We start from the raw sequence: 18,065 nt of genomic DNA on the forward strand, positions 1-18,065 counted from the left end.
CAAGACAGCTGCTCCCTGGGGCAGGAGCTGCACTTACACCCCAGTTTAACAATAAACATTCTGGCTGTTTTGTTTCCCAGCTTCCAATATCTGCAACGAGGTGCTGAAACAGGAAAGCACAGGCTACAGAAGACCTTAGAGAAAAGACAAGTTTCTGTGAAAGAGCTGAAATAAAGAGAGCAGATAATTCTGATGTTTCTCTAGTATTTTTCAGTCTTTGTGATCCACTGGAAATCTGTGCTCTATTGCAATACAATCATCTTGCTGCTTATTCATCCTGTTTTCACCTGGCAGCACAAATATTACTAATCTACCTGTGATACACAAAGTTCACCCTAAAAACTGGATGTTGGCATCTTACACATTTTCCTTAAAACTCTCTTCTGTCACAGAAGACTTTGCCTTGTCAGCAAATACTTCCATTCTTATGCTAACAGTTCATTTAAAATGCATTTGCAGTCTTGAAATCATGAGGCCAGGAAGGTCTCTTCATGCTTGTCCTTTTCAGCCAGGTATTTTCTCATCCTCTGTTTATCCCTGACTCAGCAGTGCAGAGCCACTTGTTAATTCAGACAGACTGTGACACAGGGTGCAGCTGGAGAGCAGTTTGAATTCCTCACCCTTTTCTTCAAGCTAGAACCAGAATGTTGCACTCAGAAGGCAAAAGGATTGATCCAAAATTGACAAAACATGCAGTTACATGCAATATAACCCTCTGATTGACCTGGGAAATGAAACAAAACAGAGAGCTGGATATACACAAGCTGCTCTGCTGGCACTTCACAGTAGTTTTTGGGGTTTCGTAACACTGGTTAGATCCAAACCAGAGCAGGGATGTTCCATATGCTGTAACCATCTCTTCAGGAAAGCCCAGCACCAAATTCTCACTGGATCTTGAGGGGTGCAGTTCTGGCTATGAACCAGTATAAAGCAGAACAGAATCACAGAATTGTTTAGGTTGGAGAAAACCTTTAAGATCACTGAGTCCAACCATTAACCCAGCACCTCCCTATCCTTTCTTACTGTGTCCTATAACAGGAGTAAATCCATTTTTAATTCAAAGGAATCAGATGATGTTCCTGCAACAGAATCCATAAACATTACAACAAGCCAAATGTCCAAGCAGCAACAATAACACTTTGCCATAGTTCAAGGGAGACCTGGGAGTGCAGGTAGGCTTTGCACAAGAATGCAACTTATTTATTTTGACAGCAGGATCTGAAGGTACACTTCCACAGACAAGAAAGATCTCAGTCAGCTTCTTTCCATCCCTATTCAGTTACACTAAAATGCAATCCCACATCAGACTGTGGCTGTAATAGCCCAAATAGCACACTCTGCAAGGACACTTCTCTTACCTGTGGCACCTGTTCAATGTCCCGGAGAAATATCTGCTGGTTCCTGGAGACAGATGTGGATCTGTGATAATCTACCAGCTCGTTCAAAGAATTGAACTTCACCACCCAGAGGAAATACTTGCCAGCCCCATCTCTAAGCACCTTGAAGTGCTGCACATCATTTCCAAACCTGTGTGGAAAGAAAGAAACACACAGAAAAGCACATTATTAGTCACCAAGCACTCCTCTTTTGGGGTCATCATCAGAGTCTGGAACAAAAAGGTCCTTCAGGGCACAGTGAAAACTGCCAGTGACATTGATAACAGATGTAACCCCACAGCTGGCATCCAGCACACGTACTTCTTGATGTATGGTGGGTGTGCAGTCACCTGTGTCCCTGAAGATGGTGAAAAAATCCCAAGGACAAATGCCATGGACTTTGCAAGGTCACATTAACACAGTTGCATCCTGGTACCTTCCACTTCACATCCCTAAATACAGGATTTCCAAGTCAAACAGCACAAGCATTTCAGTTTAGCTCTTCACACCCAGCAATTTCACAACTGACTCCAGCCAGTTTCAATTTGTGTTACTCCTGCTGTGGTCCTGTGCTTGTCACAGTCCCAGTCCCTCCCTCCCACAGCACCACTGGGCATGTGCAACAATGCAAAGCATAAGCACCAGTCCCATTACAGGCAAATTCCTGGGAAAACATTGCCATGGGAAGGGTAGGATTGTCTCTTTCTGGCAGCCAGTGTGGATTTGTGCAAAGGATTGTCTTATGAAACAAAAAGACCTCTCTAGTCCTTAAAAAAAACCCCAAACCAAAAACTGACAAAACCTCCTCCAAAACCCACCAAAAAAAAAAACCCAAACAAAAAACTCAAACCCCAGAATGTCTGAAAGGTGATGCTGCACACATAACAAAGCAACTTCAGTCCTGTGTTAACAATTTTTCTGACAAATTATGGCATTCAGTTGAAGCTGCATTTCCAACAGATTTTTGCTGAATAAAGAGGAACTCCAAGAGGTCCATTGGGATTTTCCAGATGAATGGCACGTTGGTATTCTTACTTCAGCCTAAAACACTGAAAACAGAAGATGACTGTTCCCACTTGGCATGCACAGCTTCCATACATCGGCTGCAGAAGCAGACACTGCTTTGGCTACAAAAAGGTGACATGGAACAACTTGTGAGAGCTGCCTCTGCTCTGCCTTCCTCAGCCTGGCAGCTTCTCATCATTTAAAATCCTACAGATCACCGTTTAGGAAAAGGACTTTTCGAAATTATACAAACAGAAAAAACCCACACAACTGAGACATTACCACCAGATGGCAACACTAAGCTGAACAGGAAGGCAGAGCAATGCCATTGTAACTTTCTGTTTCTTAAAGGAATGCACTTTCTGGAAGGAAGCTTCCATTCATATCTAATATTCCAGCTCAGATGACTGTAACCAAGACAGAAATATAAATATCTCTAAATTCAGGGGCCTTAATCCAGTTTGTTGGCATGACTCAGTGCTGCTGTGGAGCAGGACAAAAATTTGGTTACAGACCAAAGATGACCAGAAAAACAAACAAACCTTGTCGAGGCAGATCACTGATAGCCACAGAAAATACAGCCAACCAGGAATTACGTATGAATAATAAAAAAATGTTGTTAGGATTCTAAAGAAAATTGTGTTTATTTATGGTAGGAAAGGGAAAGATTACAGAAAATAATAAAAAAAAAGCCAAGGTCAACAAACTCCCTCTGACCCCCATCCCATGTTAAATTACATCACATGCCCTTTCAAGTTCCTAATGCCTCTATTATACAGTGACTTCAGATCATAGAACCATAGAATGGTTTGGCTTGGGAGGGACCCTAAAGATCACCTGATTTCAACCCCCTGCCATGGGCAGGGACAGCTTCCACTAGACCAGGTTGCTCCAACTTGGCATTCCAGGGATGGGGCAGCCACAGCTTCTCTGAGCAACCTATGCCAGGGCCTCACCATCCTCACAGAGAAGAATTTCTTCCTAACATCTAATCTAAACCTTCAGAAGTGCCTGGAACTACATGAGCCATGTGCCACCAGGTCAGTCCTGTGGGACCACTGCAAACCAGAGCACAGATATTTGTTCTATTAGACAGGGAATAAACATCACTAGAAGAAGAGAAATGCTGTGGGGCAGGCATCTGGAAAATTATTCCTGCTCCTCAGCATTGACAATTACCTGCCCTTTGCTCACCAGTCCAAAGGAGCAGCAGATCCCTGATTACCACATAATTGCTTCTGGGCATGACTTACTTGACTGAGAGGGAGAAGTCCCCTGGAGCACTCTCACTCTCCCTGATGAGGAAGGCACCATCGTGTCTCTGTTTGCCCAACATCTCCTCAGCCTTCGCTCGGGGAATCTTTCCAAAAAACCACCTGCGTAGGGAGGAAAAGAAAACAGCAGGAAAAGTTAAGAATTTTAATCCCTTCATGGAAGAACCAGAAACATCACAGCTATAGAAAGATCGTGTCTATGCACTGATCCATCCTGCACAAGTGGAAAGTGCATTTTGTATAAAAATCAATTTCTATTCTCTTTTAGATCGGGTGGTAAGACACAACTACTTCACTGAGAGAATCAATATCTTCATCCAGCAGCTGTTTGCTCCTGCAGCTCAGTCCAATCTTTCTGAGCCCTACCAGAGTGCTGTGGTCCAAGACAAGTATCATCTGTCAGAAAGCTGAGGCAAGTGCCAGGAGAGCAGTTACACACAGACCAAGTGAGAAAAGTTCCTTCAAGGTCTCTGCTTCATTGCAGAGGAGTCTGAGCCAGGCACACGATTCCGTTACAGGAAAGATGCTGGTGGATACTTGTTTCAGAAGCCTCTTTCCTTGCTTTCTCCTACAGGCAGGACAATCCAGCAGCTTTCACAGAAGGAGTCACATGAAGTAGCTGCCTCGTGGAAGCCACATCCAAAATTCTTACCAGCCACAGGCCAACCATAACACTGAGGCTGAACCTCCCTCGGGCCACCCGATCGTCAGCACTGACCAACAGCCCTGGTCACAGGATCCTCACCCACATCTACATTTGCATTTCCAGAGTAAAACAAGATTAAAGCCAAACAAGGGCTCAGTGGACTGTCACATGGCATGAGAAAAGCAGAACCATCTTCACAACTAAAAAGTGGAGCTTTCAGTTCTGGATAACAGATCACCCAGGACAGCAGCACTTATCACAGCCCATAACCACACAGAGGACTGACCTTAGAGGAGAGCATTTCATAACAAGAGCTCTACTCACACTGTCTGCAGTGAAGGGTTTGGTGCAGCAACAAGACAGGAGTTGCAGAATCCTTCCCAAAACAGTCGCTCTTAAGAGAAGTTGAGGGTTTCATGAAGTCACAAAGTCACCAGATATTTCTGTCTAAGAGGAAACTATCTCTAGGGGTGAAGGAGGACTGATTTCTCGATTAACAGACATGTTTAACTTGCCTGAAACTTTCATTGTATATTTTTTAAACCTCAGAAATCTTTATCCCTTAACCATCCTATTTCCAGTGGTAAAGAACTTCCTGGCATTTTGTACTTTCTGGCTGGTTTAGCACCTGTGCTGCTTCTGGGTACCTGAGGTGGTGGCAGAGGTGCCCCTCACTGCACTCTGCTGTCTCAAAAATCAACCAAGAGAACCCATTATGTGAAACTCCCTCAGAATTCAAAGGTAATGTATTTTTTCCTGGGCTTTTGGCACTATTGTCACAAAGACAAGGAAGTCCTGAATTTTGCCTCTGCCAAATGCTACATAAAGCAAGCTTTATATAATGATTTGTGGTATCTCGCCATATTTCTTGTTTACAAAATGTCTCAATCCTGTTCAGTTCTCAAATAATTCTCAATTACTCACATATGACTTGAAAGTGAAAGCCTCATCTTAAAAAAACACAAACAAAAACCCACCTCACCCATGTCTGTAAAATAGAAGGAAAGCCTGAAAGAGCTTAACAGAATCCTTCCTGAAGGCTCAGCAGTACACCCCCTATTTTACCCCCAAGTTTTACTGAATCACTGCAAACTAGAACTGTACTATCTGATTAAAAGAATTACCACTTCCAAAGTGACAATACTAAACTCTTGAAGTTGTCTGCCAGCTGCTTTTAAGGCACTTGAAATAGAGAGACTAAAAATCTTTCACAATTCTTGAACTCCCTTGCAGTTTTATGGCTTCACTACCCCATTAGCAAGAGAAAAAGAACCTGGCTAAAAAGATGAAAAGAAGTCCCACAGAAGAAAGAAACAAAGGAAGTTACTTTGCAGGACTAATGTCTACTTTAGAGCACACTTGAAAAGCAGCAGAAGTGCTGTGCACCTATGACTCTTTGCTATAAACTGTCTGAAAAAATGAACAAAAATCACAGCATGTCAAAAACCCCACATGGAGAATTAGGCAAAGTGACCACGATGTTCCCAGAGCTTGAAGGGCCAAGCCTGATAACACTTGTCTCCAACTAGCTCTGCAATGGAGCTGAAACTCAGCCAGTCAGCACTGCAGAAACAAATCCAGGCATTCCTGCTGATGCTGCAGAGCCAGAGGGAGATGCACTGATTGGCACAACCCAGGTTCTCATTGCTTCCAGCCTCCTTTCCATCGGCAGTTTGGCAATTCTTTTGGCTTCACTTCTCACAACCATTTCACTTGGCCCATTTCCTCCACAGGAATCACAATCTGCAAAGTCAGACCTCAGCAGTATCCCCAGGACAAGCTGGTTATGAACACAAACACCTGAGATAGCCTGGATCAGACTCGTGAGGTTTCATAAACAGCAAATTCTTCCCCTTCCCCCTTCAAGAGAAAGGTGTCCTGTCACTGAACTCTCTGCTGTGCCTTCACAGGAACCTCCCTGCCCAGAGCTTCCTGCAGCTCTTCCCTGAGTGTCCTGTCTATCTCTGCTCACATCTTTGCTTTGTTAACTGAGGTGGCAATTCAGATTAACCCTTCAGAGCCCAGGGGACTCAGCTGGTGACCGACAGGTGCCACATTTTCCTTTCAGCTTCGTTTGCTGGTAGTTACAAAGCAAACTGTAAGATCTGCAAAATGCCAGAGGAAACTCTGCATTTAATACCAGCTGTGCAGTTGGAGGATTTCAGTCTTGGATCCTTGGACAGGCTTTAAAGCCATTTTAAGTTGCTTTCTTCCCAAAACCTCTTGAAAATGATTTGACAGTAGTCTGAGAAAAGGAACATTCTCTTTGTGACTCGTAAGCTGCCTGCAGTTTGCTTTTTATATGACCTGTATGACTAGAGAGCTCTGCATTACAGCTAAGCCAACATTATGCTATGAAAACTTCTGCACAATTTCCCAGGGTTGTTAATGCACTAGTTAAGACTCCCAGCATTGCTGACACATGGAGCTGACTCCATCCAGATGCCATCAGCAGTTTAAACATCTTCAGATAAGATCAAATTAACTATGCTTAAAACCCACGTCCAAATTCACCCACTTGCAGGCTCAGATATTGTTCATTCCCTTTTGATACAAAAAAAGTGAAAAACTGACGGCTCTATCCCTCTAAAACAAAATACCTTGGATGATCACAGAATAAACTGATCATCACAGGAGACAACAGCACAGTACAGCTCGAATGCCTGCAAAACTGTTGTGAGAAGATGCAACCATCAAATCAATGAGAGAGAAATTGCAGTGTGAATTTGTGATCCCCAGTGGCACAATCAGGGTAAACAAGACATGTTACTGCAGAAAACAAGGTTTTAAACAAGTTTAGAATTTTCTTGTGTGTCCTTGCTTCACTTCCCACTTGGTTGCAGTAAAGTATTACACCTCCCTTCTTGGGGCACAGTCCCTCAGAAGCTTCCTTCTGCTATTTCAAGAGAGCCCTTGGAAAAATAATTCTTGATTGCATTTAACTGCAGTATCTTCATTATATAATGACAGCCAACACTTAAATCAATCATCAGTTTTTGTGAGCAAATGAAACACTACAGCTCCTTGCAGAAACCTTGATTACAGGTTTTGCTGCTCCCTCCTAACCTTTCTCTCCCCTTTGAATCTGTTACCCAGAGCTTGCTGTTTTCTTGTTCAGATGTTGCAGGATTTCAAAGGTTGGCAGAACCAGAGTTTAGTAGCAGACAGCAAAAACACATGAACTGACACCAAGAAAACACCCAGTCATGAAATGCTAGTGTTTTCATATGCTGGATTCATTATATCCAAGAGATGTTCACAGTAGTTACTCAAGGGCAGCTCCCTGGAGCAGCAAATCAATGCAAGGACACTTGTGTGACAGCAGGTAGGCTTTGAGGTTGGCCTGTCTTGTGAGGAAGGTGTTGGATCAGATCACTGTTAGAAGTCCTATCCAACCTAAACAATTCTGTGATTCTATACCAAGGATGTGACAGACATACTACAAATTCAGCCCCAAATATCCTTAAACACTCTTCTGGTGAGCTCTGAATGCCATGGTTTTTACTGTTAGCTGCTCAGTGGGTAAAATAGAAAAGCATGACAAAAACACAAAACACTCTTTTTCTGGGGCAGTGGTGGTGACAACTCTCTAATAAAGAGTTTTCTGCTGGTTTATGCCTGATAACCCCAAGGTCACTGTCTGACCCTAAAAAACACCAGAAAAGCTTCCCAAAATATCCTGCTATGCAGCTGCTGTGAAAGGAGTCACACAAACACTGCAGCCAGAGACGACTCAGCAGCCATCCTTTACCTGCCCATACATTTGGGTAGAGCTGTAAGTTACATTTTAGCAGAAAACTTCCTTCTGTTGGAGAGGATGTGCAAAGTCAGACCAAGGGAGCCTCTCCCCAGAGTTCAACTTACGGATGTGGTTTCATTTCTATGTAGTTCTTGGGAATGAAGCCGTCCTTTCCGTTGAGTTCTGCCTTGTACCAATTCTGATCACATTCTTCATTCAAAACCTGGAGGAAGCAAACAAAGATTAAGCTTAGCACAGTTCAAGGTACAGCAAAACTGATGAAGGTACCGGGTTATTCTTCCCACCCTTCTTTCAAAACTGCTCCTGTGAGATGAACCTGTAAAAATGGTGGTGGTGTCTGTTCCACTGCATCTCAGGAGTGTTCAGAACTGTCATGAACAAACACCAGAAGAGGCCCAAGCTGGATACAACTGGCAGTTTCAGCTGTTTTTGCCAATGCAAGTTAAAACCAGCTTAAATCAGGCATCAGAAACACTAAAAAAGAGAAACACATTCAAAGAGCAAATACAGACGAACAAAGTTTCTTCTTTTTATTTTTTCAAGGGGATACTTTTCTTAGTGTAATTTTAAAATGAACAAAAGATCACAAGTCACAAGAGACGAGTCACATGAAAAGGTAGCTTTAAAAAGCACAAATTGATACTTCAAAGCAAACCTGCTCTAAGTACTTTGGTGCTTTATTTTTCATTGAATTTCTGTCAATAGGCAAGTCTGGTACACTGACTCAAAGCAGTCTTTCCAATATAGTTCTATGTTCTGTAAATAAAGCCATGCCATAGTTTGAAGCTACCTCTCCTTAAGATGATTTTACTTGGTGTTGGAAGTAAACACTACAGAAAACCTGCCCCCTTCTCTTTAAAATTAAGTACCACAGCAAAGGTTTTTCTCAAGCACTTTCATTCCTTCTCAGCTTTCTCAGGAGGATCTTTAACTTTGCAACAAAATGCTAGATCTGAGTTAAAAAATAGAAACTTAAGGCCTCAAGTCACAGAAGTATCACATGATTAGCATTGCCTGAGTGCAGGAAGATGAGGAAATGCAAAGAGAAAGATAACACAACACAGATCCAGAGATCACATGCTACATGCACACACAGTTATAGTGAAGGTATCCTGAAAAACCCCAAACTAACTCTTTTGCTATGTCACTATGTTTGTTTATTTGAAGGATGATGAGAGGAATTGAAAAAAAGAGAAAGTAAAAGCAGACAAGAATTTGCAAGGGCAGGTCTTATTCTTACAGTTGATTGGGAGTGCTTCAGGAAATTAAACTCTAAAGATCAGTGCTTGCTGCCTTTCAAAAACATGTGACACACCAACACCCTAAATCTTCCTCACTGCTGACTGACAGGTATGACAGAGAAAACCCCCAACACCTACTGAAATGAATTGTGATAAAGGACAAAGAGAGCAAAATGTGAATCTCCTCAGTGAATCACAATGGTAATAGTTACCTGGATGCTCCTAAATTCCTGACCCAAGAGGCTGATAGGATGTGCATTCCCCAGGTGCCAGCACTTCCACTGGGGAACCAGCACAGTAGCAGGGATACATCTACAGAACTTGAGGTGAGCAAAGATATGCACCTTTATGGTCCATTTCAGGATATTTTCAGCTGAAGAGACTTTAGTACTTAAAAGATCCCATGTACTTTCACAGGGATGGAAACGTTCAAGCTATCATTGGTGCAGTTACTGCTTTGGGCTTCCCTGTATTTATTTACAAGCTCTGTTCCAGTGAGCACAACAGAGTTCAGTCACTGAGGAGGAATAATCTGAGCACAGGTCACGAGCAGTTCAAGCGTGGCTCTGTTACAGGCTCTGAGGTAAGAGCTCACACGGGGAGAGCTGACATGGATCAGCTGATGTTTGCTGGGCTGCCTTGGAGCAAGCAAACAAACGTCCCACCCACTGCCCTGCCCGTAGGACGGCGATCTGTGCAGAGCCTGATTCCTCCACAATATGGAATAAAGGTGGGTGATGTCAGCAGGAGCTCTGGGACACTGAACAGGGATCACAGAGATCAAAAGCAACTGTGTAAAAAAGTGAGTTGCAGAGAGATCAGGGAGGGCACAAGCTGAAGCCCAGATCTTACTCAGTCAAGATTTCGGCACATGGCTTGAAGGCCCAGGAAGTTTGGCTGTTCTGCACCTCAGCTGCTTTCACCACTTACAATATACAGCACAAACGTGACACCTTTTGATGTGATTTCTCATAAACCAAATCTCACACAGTGGTGTGCATTATCACCATCAGACCTTTGGTAAGATCATGTACTACACACTGCTTTCATTACCATCAGAGAGCAGTTAAGGCACATGGTAGTCTGCTTTTCCAAAAAGAATGGGTAAATTGTAGTTTCATTTGAAGGACATTACCACATTTTTGTACTTTTGGCAGTTGGTATTAAAAATTATCAGAAATTCTAATGCCCAAATGTAAATTACTTTAATGAGTTTTATCTTGCTCTGAAGATATGCTAATAGATTTGGAGGAGCCAAATCACATCGGGCTTGGGGTACTCATTAATGCCTGGCCTGAAGCCAAAGCAGTGCTGAGGGATGCATTGAGCTTTGTGACCAGAGTGAAAAAACAGCTGGATAAAAGGCAGAGTGAGGTGAAGTGCCTACACATCTACATGTACAGCCTGTTCAGGGGACTTCTGCTGCAGTGGTGAACCCTCCACAGCTCCCCCCTCAGTGCCTTTGTTTGCTCCCAGCACTTTTTCCTGCTTCACACCCAGACTGCCGTTATCTGCACAGCCCGTTGTCCTTTCTAGGATCATTTTAACAAGCTGTCACAGCTCCATTCACACCCTGGCAGACATCCAACTCTCCATGCCCTGTGTTATGGACCAGAGAGCTCACACACACACGGTCAACCCTGTAAACACCCCTGTTTTCCCCTTTCTGACTCTTCCAGAGGCAACGGAACACGCTGTTTTCTTTCCAAAGCTCCGTGTTCCTGTATCATTTCAAGAGGAGTCACCTCCCCAACACAGATCTACAAAATCATTTTACTGACAGTGTCAGACACCGCTGGAGCTGCTCCCAATGCTTAGTCAAGCAAAACTGACTTGTAATGAAGTGCCTCAAATTCAGGACAACTTTGAGGTCACGTGCACGGGGCTGGAATTCTGGTGGCTGCTATGAAGTTATGTAGTTATTATCATGACAACTGCAGAACAATCCTGGAAAATTTCGGCTTTCAAAAAATCTTATGCCATTAGTGAAATACAAAATAAAAAGTAAGTCAGGAACACACATGGGAAGCCTGTGCACTGGTGTATCTGCCTTTGATGTTTACATCTGATGTTGTCCTCTCTTAAGTCATTAATCCATCAAAATGAAAGAACTCACTAAGTAACTACACAATTTTTTCTGCAAAATCTTTTAAGAAAACCATCCAGTAAATCCATCTATCCCATACCTCCAACTGGCCTCCAAGTGATTTCCAGATAATAATTCAGATTAAAATTTATAATCTGGATACTTAAAACACAGTGCTATGACCCTAAGAAAAATAACTATTCTGAACTGAACTACAGTAAGATTTCCCAGTCTTACCAAAGCTACAAAATTTAATCTAAGTACCACGTGCATCACTGAATTTTGCTTTGACAATTTCCTCAAGTACAAATAAATAAAATTAAGTAACAAAATTAAACTTAAAGATTCACTGCTCCAAACTGGACAACCTTCAAAGCCTGCAAAACATCTAAAACACTGATCTCAACTGTTCGAAAGTGCTGCTCTTTGGATAGGTCAAAACATAAAGCTTTCCTTTGCATCCAGTCCCCAAGGCTGCCATAGATCTAATCACTCTATGCCAGAGTGACTCTTCCTTTCACACTGGGGCATCTGTGCCTGAGAGGAGGAAGGAGGAAGGATATTTTTAGCCCCTGCATTTGAAGCTGCCATGTGATGTCCTCAGTCTGCAGTCGGCCCTGCTTTACAGTGAGAGGGGCTCAAATGCTGCCAGGCAGTTTCCCCAGTTTGGTAACAGGTCTCTTATCAACAAAAGCCCATCTGTTCCCATGGAAATGAAGAGGAGGCACCAGGGAAGAGTCACACAGCAAGGCAGCTCCCAAGTTTTAGTTAGAACAGTTCACACATAACAAGCATCCCCAGGCATGTTCAATTCCATACCTAGCGAATATTTCCAAGCACAGCTTTTCCTTGGGAATTGTTGTACACCAGATTGAGCATCTCAAAACCTCAAAACAACTTTCAGGAACACACAGGCACTAAACTGGAACATAACAAAACAGATCTGGCTCAACTCTCAAGCTGACATCCAGATGCAAACATGAAACTAAACATAATGCCTTGAATGTTACGTGCTTGTGAGTTTAGCCAAGTTAATCATCATTCTTGGGTTTTGGAGAGACAAAACCCAAAAAACTTACTAAGAGAGGGGTCTGAATGTTGGCTGAACTTCCTCTTTTCCCTGAACTTCAAGTTTTTGGGATTCTTGCTGCACTCAATGAAACAGAAAGTAACCCAAGTGGTGCAGTACCACCTGTGAGCTGCCAACGTGGTTTTCCTCCTCCACAAAGTTGCATTGACACCACCACAAAGAAAATGAAGCAGTATATTAAAGACATTCCCAAAGTCTCAGGAAAGTGCTCATGACACTCAAACTAGGGCAGGAATTAAAATTTATAAAGTGAACAAATGTTTTGAAGGCAGCAGTTCTGCAACTGAACTTGGAAGCCTGGGAATTCCTTGTCCCAGGATGGAATGGCCCCTGGGAGGAGAGTTATCACCCTCAGCAGAGGTGCTTTAACACAGCTTTTCATTTCAGAGAAAAATGGCTCATTTTCTGCTCCAAGAAGAGTTACAAACTAGATACAAACGAGCAAGCAAAATCTGCTTCAAGGCAAGCTATGCCTGGATTCAGCAGAGCAAGTTCACCACAGTCCATTCTGTATCATTTTTGTTCCCTGCAAATTTACTGTAAATGGCACCACAGGATATTCAAATTCATCATTTCAGTGTTTTGCAAAGACAACCCAAAACACGGCCTGGTCCCCTGCAGCTCCCTGTCTGATCCCCGTGTTGAACAAATGAATCCTCCCCCCTCTGGCTGCCTGTCACATCACAAGGTGACTGTGCAGCAGGAATGGCATCTTAAAGAAACCTGGAGGAATCTGCACATCAAAATGTAACTGTGATTCAGGCCATGCCAAATCAGTTTTTCTTTTCTTGATTTACTCGTGACACACAGTACAGTTAATTTTAACTGCAAACTTTCAGTGTGAAAAGATACATTAGACAATTAAGGTGATTCAAGAACACATAACTGCTAAAGTATTTTAGGCTTTTCCTTCAATTCAATTTATCATAACACACAGGGAGTGCAAAATACCCACATTTTTCAGATCAAAACCAAAAGCACTACATTTGGACGTGCTCTAGGATGGTGCATACTCGCTCTCTAAGTGGATATAAAAGCTGTGAAAATACTTAACAACCACTGAGCAAATGTTACTGAAAAGAGCTGGAGAAAGACTGGTTCTTAAATTGCACTCAACTACCAAGTATTATAACATAATACCCAAATAATGGGTGTAGATTATACTATAATGCAGCAATGTGTTATGGATACAGGTTTTCACGCTCACTCCCCCCAATTCCCATTATCACTGTAGAAATACTCCTTCCACCCATATCCTTTTAAAAGCACAAGAAGAGCACAAAATACAAACTCAAAAGAAAATAATTTCAGAAAGTCTTCCCACCAAGACAAACACAAAGCACAGGGGCCTTTCTTCCCCACTCCTCAGCAGTGCTTTTGTCAGAAGCCTTATCTGAAGTGACCACTGGTACTTCAACACGTGGACTTTGCACACCCAGAGCCTTTCCCACAACAGCCAAGCAGCTGCAAGGAGGCAAGGAGAGCAGGCTGGTGTCTGGGTTACACACTGCTGTCTTTAGTTTCTCTGAGAAGAAATTATCTCTAAGTTATTTCCATTCATCTTGAAGGGGCCTGTGAACTAATCCAAAGTAAAACACATGACAAAGTTGAGAGACGACAAACCAATGCCAACAGTGAAAGTCACAGGACAAGGCCACTCTCCGATCTAAGTTTCTCTTTCCAAAATCTATATAAAAATGTCCTCCCAGTCTATTGCACAAAACTACTCATCACTGGAGGTTTGTGCAATATAAACATTTATAGATAAAGTCAGGATTCTCCTGACCTTCAGACAGGGTTGATGGGGAGAAGTAGCTGGGTAAGATTACAGGAAATGACGTTAATTACTTTCAACTGCATGAAATAAAGGCAAGTTGTCATTACAATTCCATGCAATATTTCACCATGCAAAACTCAAATCCATTGGAGCACTGGCTACAGTGGTCAAGAAATCCACAAAGCAAGCACAGCAAAGTCTATTGTGACAAGGCAAAATCCACAGAGAGGACTGAAGCAAGAAATTAGCACTCAAACCGTTTCAAAATCAAATTTTTTTTTTTTTTTGTAGGTAACATAAGAATACTTGAAGCAACTTTAAGTTATCTGAGGCACAAACAAGTCTAGCCACAAGGACAGAACTTAGAACAGACTAACTCACCCTGCCTCTCAGGCCTTGCAAGTCTTGTACTACCGTGTCCCCTCCAGCAAAAGTCTTCAGTTGTGAAGACTTATTTGTTTAAGATAATAGGAAAGAGAGAAGTAAAAAAAAGAACAATCTAGACATCAGTTCTCTTTCCCTATGGTTCACCTTTTTTGGTTTATGTGGCACAAAGATGGAAGGAAAAAACCCAGTATTTTAGAGTATATTGCAGTGAGCTCCAAAATGTCTAACGGAGATCCTGGAAGGAGTCAATAAAGCTCAAGAACCTTTGCCACAGGTCTTGCCTCCAATGAAGTTTCCTTCTGTGTGTTGTTTGCACTGGCACAAACACAGAGGTAAAACAATAAAAAACTCACCAGTCCTGCCTTGGCTGCTTGTGATGGATGGCAAGATGTCAGCCCCAGTGAGCATAGAATTCCCCCCAAATTAGTCCTCCCACGATTACCACCTGTGTAAAGGTTAAGCTGTAGGTACTAAGAATTGCGTATTTTCAAGAAGGCTGATGCAAAATCTCCCAAATAGAAAGCAGACAGCCTGCAGCAAAAAATCAGTATTAATGATTTTACAACCCAAACAAAAACAGCTTTACAGAGCCAGAAGTAGCTACAGCTCCTGCCCTAATTAGGCTTCACACATCTAAAAGACCCCCAAGTGTTTCCGAAATAGCAGGGATTCCCAGAAGTGAGATTCATTTTATGTTCAGCAACTTCTATGGTGCTTAAGTGAACACAACTTCTGACACACTTCATAATGCAAGGATGACTTCAACATTTGATGCTGCAAGGAAGGCACAGTCTCATTTCAGTGCCTGATCAAAATGGACTGCAAATAAGTACTAAGCCTGTTATCACAGCCTAAGCTCCACAGCTCAGCTTGCACATGTGGACAGCAGAATGCCAAAGGATTCACAAGAACAGTTTCTTAAAAAGAGGAAGGGGAGTGTTGTTTTTCCCTAACACACCAAGGGTTAGTTTACAGTGACTAAAGACCAGGACCAGCCGCCTTTCCTAAGGAGCTGTGGTGCTCAGGATGTTATCACGGAAACAGAAGACAAAACATCCTTCCTTAATCTCCAACCCCATCCACACTGAGTTTGGAAGCTCTGAAGAGCCCAGCATTTGGTCGGTTTTCTGTTGTGCAGTGTGGATTAGTTCACTGAGTTACTAGTGGGGATGGGCACTTGCTTGCAAATAAGTGTGTTTCCTCATTGAGGTTTTATTTAGCACTGCTTAATTTAGGTTTGAGCAGGGTCCCAGAAGAACCACCATGGGTGAAGCACACAAACTGAAGAACAGGTCAAGCTCTGTGAGAGCTCTCTGCCATCCTCCCTCTTTTTTACTTAGGAAAGAAAAAAAGCCTTGAATTCTGAGTACACACCTGCTCTATTTGGGAAAGGTTCAAAATCCAAAACCACACCCCAAAATAACCCAGATGCATATATGCACATGTGTACATAACCAACAGAGTATACATTGCCTTAAGCATCTAAATAAACCCTCGATTTTGAGAAGAAAGATTTTGAAAGAACTCCTTTTACCCAGTGGTCAGAGTAAGGTCTCCTGGTTTCTATTCCTGCATCTGCTGCAAACACCAGTGCCATAAATTCCAGGCCATCTTACAAGAAGGGCTGTTTTGAGCTGTAACTTCAAGTTTAGCAAGATGGACACCAAGTATAAAACATCTGTTATCGTATACTCTAGACTATTTATCCAAGTACAACCAACCTTTCAAGCCTTTAATGAAATTGTGAGGCTTTTGTAAGAGCTCTTGGCACAAGCTCTGAGGGATGAAGGTCAAAAGTCACTCTACCAGAAAATGATAATAGAAGCTATCAAACATTTTAATAAGTGTTTCAGAGCTGCTTTCGAGCTGAACAGAGAAATACAGGAGAATTAGCAGCAGTGGGCTTGTGGCAGTTTGCAAGAATATCAAAATGATATATTTCTCAATTTACACACTCTTCTCATCATGCTGAGTCTGTTGTAAACCAGGACTTGATGGTATGTGTCAAACAAAAACAGCAAAAGGTAATGAAGAACAAGCAATCATAGCATGTTCTTGTCCTTTTAGAGCTTTACAAACAAATGAAGCTGGTCATATACAGTAAAAGTGAAAATACCCTGAGGAAATACTCGTCCCTGACAGCCCATACTCAGATTCACAGCTTGTGAACTCCATTTGTAACCTGCTTTGCATAACAATTTTACTTGAATACCCTACAGTTCTTACTTCTATTTGCATGTGTCCTACTTTGTCCTACTTATCTCTCACTAAAATCCACCTCTGGAGAACATATTTCTCACCATCTCTGAGGAAGCAGAAACACCTGTCCCAGGCACAGGACAATTCCTCTGTGACTACACAGCAGAGCCAATAACAGAAGGCAGAGTTCCTGGCTGGCTGTCCCATGTGTTGCCTTTAAACTCACCACAGCAGTCAGTGACCCAAACTCTCCCCAGAGGACAGGAGAAGGTTTGCTTTTCACTGAGGACTGGGACAGTGCAACAGTAACAACCAGCCCTGGAGCACCTCATGCTTGGTACCTCAAACCTCTACAGATATAAAATCCCCCAAAACTCCTCCATCAAGAACGAAAGACAAGAAATGCTGAAATTTAGAGTTGTCCTTTCTGTTCCAAGTGGATGATGTGTACCATTATCTCTGCTACACTTCACTGCCCAAGAAAGCACCAAACCCAACACTCCATTCCTGAACTTTCACTCTTAATTACTGCTTTTCCTGGCACACAAACTCAGCAATTTACCTATCACTATTAACTGAGTAGGAACAGTTATTTGTGGAGTGACATCAAGCAGCTGCTCCATGTAAGAGGTTCTCTGTTTCAACCATTTATGCTTGTACACATCAGAGGTGCTGTGACGTACACAAATAACAGCAGGTTAAAGTCCAAAAGGATCTGTTAAGGGAGACAAACTGGTTATAAACAGCTGTGCAATGCAGACCTCCAAAGAAGGTGTGTGACTGCAGCCACTGAGGCTGAACATTGCTCAGCTCACTTGGCATCCTGCAAAAATACCACACCAGGTAAGGCACCTCTAGCCCAGGGCTGGAAAAGCTGGATGAGAGGAAAGATGGACAACCTGGACTTCATCTTGGACCAGAAATTTAGGGTATGTGACCAGAGGGCAGTTTCACAGCAGTCCTGTGGACTTCAAACTACAGTTTGGCTCCCCAGCCACAGTTCACATGCACCGAGTTCTTTCCATGCTGGGTGGGTATTACAGCCCTGTCTATACAGCTCATGATGAGCTTTGCTTGTCTTAAGAACATGACATCACCTTTATTTCAACCAATTTTCCACTGTAACATTTGGGGTATTTTCAGAGGAACCGATACCTGATGAATTGCTCCCCATCCTGTATTGGTGCAGTTGATTATTTCTGACTATGACAGTTCATTAATCCT

The 18,065-nt window shown here is 42.6% G+C and overlaps 1 protein-coding gene across 1 annotated transcript in view; it reads right to left on the reverse strand.

The window, feature by feature from the left end:
- The window catches only part of GRB2 (growth factor receptor bound protein 2), a 44,765-nt gene that overhangs the window by 2,390 nt on the left and 24,310 nt on the right, over positions 1-18,065 (reverse strand). The window contains exons 2-4 of the mRNA XM_027654456.1: positions 8,166-8,263; positions 3,635-3,757; positions 1,359-1,527 (exon numbers count right to left, since the gene is read on the reverse strand). Of these exons, the coding sequence (XP_027510257.1) occupies positions 1,359-1,527; positions 3,635-3,757; positions 8,166-8,263 (390 nt within the window). The remainder of the gene's footprint in view (positions 1-1,358; positions 1,528-3,634; positions 3,758-8,165; positions 8,264-18,065) is intronic.

This window comes from Corapipo altera, unplaced genomic scaffold, assembly GCF_003945725.1.
Source record: "Corapipo altera isolate COAL_440 unplaced genomic scaffold, ASM394572v1 343, whole genome shotgun sequence".
NCBI lineage: Eukaryota > Metazoa > Chordata > Aves > Passeriformes > Pipridae > Corapipo > Corapipo altera.